The 6623-nt window shown below is 42.5% G+C and overlaps 1 protein-coding gene across 2 annotated transcripts in view; it reads right to left on the bottom strand.

Moving 5' to 3' along the window:
• NEB (nebulin) overlaps positions 1-6623 on the bottom strand; it is a 234272-nt gene that overhangs the window by 74383 nt on the left and 153266 nt on the right. For both annotated transcript variants that reach the window (XM_027775357.1, XM_006157632.1), the window contains 7 exons: positions 6237-6341; positions 5422-5526; positions 5218-5322; positions 4658-4765; positions 1428-1541; positions 607-804; positions 171-275 (listed from right to left, as the gene is read on the bottom strand). In XM_027775357.1, coding sequence (XP_027631158.1) covers positions 171-275; positions 607-804; positions 1428-1541; positions 4658-4765; positions 5218-5322; positions 5422-5526; positions 6237-6341 — 840 coding nt within the window. The remainder of the gene's footprint in view (positions 1-170; positions 276-606; positions 805-1427; positions 1542-4657; positions 4766-5217; positions 5323-5421; positions 5527-6236; positions 6342-6623) is intronic.

Below are 6623 nucleotides of genomic sequence, written 5' to 3'. Positions count from 1 at the left end.
ATGGCTTCTCTGTTCTCAGCATCTTTCTCCTGCTCAACACCTTCAACATGCCCTCATCTCCAGCCGGTCTATGACAATGTCCCTATTTTACAACGTGAGCTACTTCCTTGACCTAGACTGCACAGAGTTGGAAATATATCAAAGAAGAAAACAAAAAAAGGCAGACTCACATCATTGCGTAGATCATAGGCATGTTTGGCATGGAGAATTTCAGGAGTGTCCCAGACGTAGCAACCAATGCCTTTCAGCCAGTTGAGGTCATCCTTGTACACGATCTAGAGGGTTTCAACAGATAGAGGGGATCAGGAAAAAAATTAAAAGCTGATCACAGCATCAACACTGCACAGCAGGCATGCTGCAGACACAGGGTGTGTGTGCGCGGCATGAGAAGCAAAGGGCGAGATGCAGTGAGGACAAGGTGCCATGGAAGCACTGCACACGCAGGCCTGCTTCCAGAGACCGCTCTGAAATCAGGCAGACCCACGGCTATATGATAAAGCAATAATGGAAAGGGGCGGGGGTGAAGACACGAGGGAGTCTGCTTGTGTCCAGTGTGGGTATTTGGGGCAGCAGGGGGTGGGGAACCCTCATGAGCAATGGGCTTACGTCGCTGATCTGATCCGTGACTTTCCTGACGTGACTGTTCACTTGCAAGTCGGGGTGGCAAATCCATTCGTGGAGGTGCAGGCGGTAATCGATCTCACTGACTTTCTTCTGAGAATCCTTGGCAGTAACCATCTCTACCATGTCAGGCACAGTGTGGATCTTCATCTTGTTTTTCTCATACACTGATCTGTACAGGCGCTGTGAAGTTCAAATTAAATGCATTATATAGGAAGTTAAGCCAAGGCACCATGGCAGTACATGCCAGAGGAATCAGTGTAACCGATTTACACCAAGCAGCTGGAGGCAGGGTGGGGACTGAATTTTCCAGTACTTTCTATAGACTTTTTAAAACTTTTGTCAGAGGGCATATGCGCTCACTGGAGAGAGACACCAAGAGAGAGATGCAAAGTGAGAAAACAGCCCCCCCCCCCCAATGGGGAATGGTCACACTGCAGTCTCTTCTCTTTCATCTTCCCCTTTTCTCAGCATTTTGGGAATACAAGCACATGTGCCCAGCATATTTCCCAAGCTGTGGGGGTCAGGACTTAAGCTATTGGGTTGTTCGGAAAGTATTTTTCTATGCAAAAATGAGTCATGGCTTTCCTGACAACCTAACATACGATCACTCATGTAGGATCCAGCTGCCTTAACGGCTAGCTAGACATTGGGAACATTTTCTTTTTTGAAAAGCTGCATGGATTTAAATAAGGCTCAGCTTCTTTGCAGGTGCACAGTCACTGTTTCATAGAAACGTTCTGCTTTACAACACGTGGCTATTTCACTTGACTTCAGTCTGAAGTCAGGCCTTGGGGATTACGTACGTCAATGTTGAGTTTGCCAACTCGGAGGCACCGTGCCGTGTTCGGATCATCGTCGACACTTCTTGGTAAGGTGTAAAGAGCTTTGAATTTTTCATATTCTTCCCGATATTTGATCTGTAAAGTAGAATGGAAGAAACTCAGTTTTACAGAATAGTGGATTTATATTGTTGAAAGAACAAGAATTACTGGGAAGGCCCTGATCCTAGGACTTCTTTGACTTGGGGACGCCACTTCTCTGGGTGCACTCCTTGTATATAGAGAGCCATAGCATGAGCACCTGCCTCAGGGCTTCCATGAGGCCTAAGTCAGGCTGTATCTCAGACTATTTTCAAACATAGAGCACTACAGAATTTTAGTACTGATTTTAAAACACCTATACCGCTACTAGAACTTTTGCTGCTATTATAACCAACTGATTTTAAAGATTATGTCATTTTGTTTGTTTGTTTAGAGAGATTTTTGCTATAGGGCATGTGTGCTCACTGGAGAAACAGAGAGAGACAGAAAGTCAGAAATCACTCCCCAGGGGGATGGCCACACTGCAACCCCTTCTCCTCCATTCTCCTTTTGGGATTTTGGGCATGCACACACATGCGCCCAGTTTGAGTTTTAAACTGCTGGGTCCTGGACTTGAACCCTGGTCGACTATGTGGGAGTCCATTGATGTAACCATTATGTCACCTGCTGGTCCCAAGATGATGTCATTTTAAAATATTCTTTTTTGATAATACCTTTGTTCTTCTTACTATGGTAAATGAAAAGTTAAAACCATGCTTAGGGATCTCTTTGTTTTCATTAACTAAAAATCCTAGTGCTTAAGAGACACAATCCTTGAATTTCAGTTTCTACAAGGTTTTCAAAAATGAAGCACAGTCAACTTCTGCAGGAAAGCTTTTAGTTCTTCAGCCATGTCGTCGATATAGTCATGCTCCGTGATTGTATGAACTAGGGGATAAGGCAGGGACTGAGGCCAGTCTCCCAGCACATGGTAATGAAACAATCTCTTATGACCTAGAGACCCACATCTCACTTTAGAGAAAAAAGAAGAGGGCGGGGGGAGATGAGAGTATCCATACTAGAATTCTAGCAAAGCCCTGCATTGACTGGAGACCGACAGAAGTTTCCATCATAATAGAATATTCCAGCTTTTTACCTCTAACATGGTCCTCAGATACAAAGAAGATAGCACTCAAAAGCACTCTTTTTCCGAAAATACTTTCTTTTTAACTAAGGCTGGAATTGTTTCTTTTAAAGATTATTTTTTTTTAAATCTTACCTTGTTCCAAAAACTACTTGCCAAGAACTCTGCCTTTCTTTTTTCATGACCAAAGGAAAAAGCCTTTTTTGGACTTTACAAATATTATCTATAAAACTTCCCAAATGAAAAGATTGCTCCTCTGAGTTAATCTGTTCATAGTCTTCCAGAGCTGGGCCCAGGTAAATTCATAGACCTTAAATTTTCCTCCAGGTACAAAATTCAGTAATTCCATGTACTGTCTAATGAAGTTTTTTTCTTTCTTTTTTAAAGAATTATTTTATTTAACTTTATTTTTTTATTATTATTATATTATTTTTTTTCCAGTTTGATCAGAAAGAGACAGAGAGAGAGAGAGGAAACGTGAGAAAGCAAACCATTAGGTTTAGTACTTGAACCATGGCTGGCCATGTGAGAGCCCAGTGCCTTTAACCACCACACCACTTACTGGCCCCTATTGAGGTCTTTTTCTTAAGAAAAAAGACTTAACCTATCCACCTCTAAGCACATTAGAGAGCAGTGAAATCAACAGTCTGGATCACCAGTATTTAAATGAGCAGAATGGAATGGAAATGATTGGAGCGTATTATCTCTGGCTAGCAGTAAGCACCCATGCTAATACATTTCTGTCAGAAGAAAAGTTACGTAACTTCAGGGTATGTCACACTGCGGGTCATGGCCAAAAAAACTTTGAGAAGTAGTCATCTAAAGTATTATATAAAAAGTTCATAATTAAGAGGTAAAAGTCTTCAGTGTTGCAAAAAGGGAACTGAACATTTGACAGTGGCAATGAGGGTTATAGGAAATTTTCAGTAGAAGATTTTACTTGAAATATTAAACATTAAAAGTCCTATGATCTTATATTGGGAACTAGCAGTTAGCGTAATGGCTATTTCGCTGGACTCCCACGTAGTTGACTGTGGTTCGCGTCCCGGACCCGGTGGCTTAAAACTCACGCTGGGCGCGTGTGCATGTGTGCCCAAGATCCCGAGAGGAGAATGGAGGAGAAGGGATTGTGGCGTGACCATCTCCCCTGGGGGGTGATTTCTCGCTTTCTGTCTCTCTGTCTGTCTGGCGACAAGCACACACGCCCTATAGCAAAAACCTCTCCAAAAAAAAAAAAAAAGATCTTATATTATATTTAAACAGCTCATGTGATTTAGGGCATATTTGTTTGATTTTTTTGAATCTCTTTTTAAAGAATTATTTTCATTTAATTTTATTCATTCATTCATTTTATTTTAATTTGACCAGACACACACACACACACACACATACAGAGAGAGAGAGAGAGAGAGAGGGAGGGAGAGAGAGAGAAAGAGGGAGAGGGAGAGAAAGCAAATTCGCTGGGTCCAGGACTCAAGCCGTGGTCAACCATGTGGGAGTGTCCAGTGCCTTAACCATCATGCCACCTGCTGGTTCCCTGAAGTTTTTTTGTTTGTTTGTTTGTTTGTTTTTTTAATAACATATCTATACCAAAGAAAATGCAAACCTTGGAAAAGTAGAATTTGGAAAGATTTCCAAAGTTTTTATTTTGGTATTATAAAAATAAGAATCTACCATTTAACCACTTAATTGTAGATACTGTAATAATCATATATCACTGGTTTACTTTTGCCCAAAGCCCACATAATTCCATTGGAAAATAGTTTATTTTATATGGTATCTCTGTCTTCTACCCTCATTTCTGGTTAAAACAGAGACTATCTGCCCAAGCCTTCTGCAGCAGGCAGCCACCTGTGTCCTTCCAGGTGTGTGTGATCCTCTCTGGACTGCAGGGCCCTCAGGAGGAGGCCATGAATTCAGACTCTGATAACTGAACACCTGCAAGTACTGTACTTGCTGCCACCCCATCCCTGTGGGAGTAAGCGGAGTGCTTATGGTCCACACACGAATTAGTCAGAAAAGTTCCAAGAGTGGAGAGCAAGGAAGGGCAAAGGAGGGTGAGAGGGCTGCCGTGTTTGCCTTGACTTACGTGGCTGGCCAGGTGCTTCTGGTTCTTGGCATGTGTCAGGGACAAGGTGCTGGAAGGCAGGATGTAGCTGGTGGCTTTTACTCTGTCCCACGCCTCCTTGTACAGGTTCTGTATGGGTTAAAAATCTTATTGTGATTATGGGAATATGGGAATATCTGTCCCTCTCAGATAATCCTTGCCAAACCCAAGCACTACTCTTCACTTTGGAGCTTATTTAACTGGACATGTAAAGATTTTTTAAAAAATATTTTATTTATTACTATAATTTAAAAATTTTATCAGAGAGAGAGAGAGACAGACAGAGAGAGAGAGAAGAAGTGAGAAAGCAAGCTGCCAGGTCAAGGACTCAAACCACAGTTGGCCATGTGGGAGTCCAACATCTTAACCACCATGCCACCTGTTGGCCCCCATACAAAGATTTTTATGAGATACAACAGGAATTTAAAGGTTCAGGGAAACACTGGAAAAACCTTTGAGGGTGGGCACTTATCCTACTTACTTTCCCATTGTCTCTGAAAGGGGAAAGGAGGCTCATGTGCAAAGGAAAAAGCTCAACTCACACTGCTGTAAAGACTCTTCAGATTCTTGGTTCTGTCATAATCCACCGTTTCTAGAACTGTGGTGTATTTGTCCTTGATCTGATGATAATTTTCTTTATATTTCACCTACAGACAGGAAAGAATGTGTTATTCATGTCTGTTGTTGGCAAATATATAAAGACAAGGAACAGCTTGTCCTTAGAAGAGAGGTACCGGGGGACGCACCTCGCTGGCATTGATGCCACTTTGAAGAGCAGTCACGTAAACTGGCGTGTCAGTGACCAGGTTATAGTTTTGTAGATTTTCTTTACCTGCTGCCGTGTATTGTAGCTGTGAAGAAAAACAAAAGTCATCAAACATGGTGAAATACAGGTTGTCAAAAGCTTGAACTGTTTTGTGCCAACGTAGATGCGCCTGTATTTCTGGGGTTCTAGCTTTAATCCTGGCAAAGAGGCTGCCGTTCGACAGTCCTGCTGACTTTGGATGGCTGCTAACGTGAATAGTTTCTCTTGACCACACGTGGGGTCTGGCTCTTTGCCAGGCCCCCTTCCTCACTACGTTGCCTTTTCCATGCCTATATTCCACCCTCACAGTAGCTCTTCGCTTTCAGCCTTCTGTTAGATTTACCCCATCAGAGATGACCCATGTACTGGGAAATTTTCCACAGATAGTTGATTTTTTTTTTCCTTTAAAACTCATCTACTTGTAGACAACGTACACTTGAACATCCTATTCTCTGACAGCTAACCTGGTCAGTTAAGGCACAGATGCATTAAAGGAACTCACTACGAACATCTCCCACATAACTTTCTGCTTTAAATGAGCACTGCCTTCAACAACAGCAGAGACTCATGCTGAGAGGGTCCAGCGCCAAGCAGGCCACCAGGAGACGTTTGATTGCAGCAGGGAAGGGGGCCTTCAGTTCCCTGAGATCATGCTCTTCCTCCGACTGAGCAGACACAGCCTGGTCAGCAGGCATTGACACCACAGTGGCTTCCCATGACCTGAGAGTGCCAGTCCTTCCAGCGAGATTGGCTCACCTGACTCTGGAGGTCATATGATTTCTTGGCATGGAGGATCTGGGGTGTATCCCAAACATAGCAACCAATGCCTTTCAACCAATTCAAGTCATCTTTATACACATTCTGCAAGAAAAAAATAACAAGGGACAATGGCAGGTATTCCAATGTTACAATTGAGCATTATAATAATTTCTACCAACTGATGATGGTATTAATGCTAAGAGGACACTGGGTAGAAGGTCTTTAATTTCCAGCATAAAGAAGTTTAAAAGAAAAAAATACCTAAGTCTTAGCCTAGTGCTAAACAGATGAAATAATCAACATAGGTGTCTTATGGCTCAGAGGGGATTCTTACACCCAAAGCAGCATTTAGGAATACAGGGACAACTGAACTAGGTCGAACTG

The sequence above is a fragment of the Tupaia chinensis genome, unplaced genomic scaffold (assembly GCF_000334495.1).
Source record: "Tupaia chinensis unplaced genomic scaffold, TupChi_1.0 Scaffold000549_1, whole genome shotgun sequence".
Taxonomy (NCBI): Eukaryota; Metazoa; Chordata; class Mammalia; order Scandentia; family Tupaiidae; genus Tupaia; species Tupaia belangeri.
This window is presented reverse-complemented; position numbering and strand designations above follow the sequence as displayed.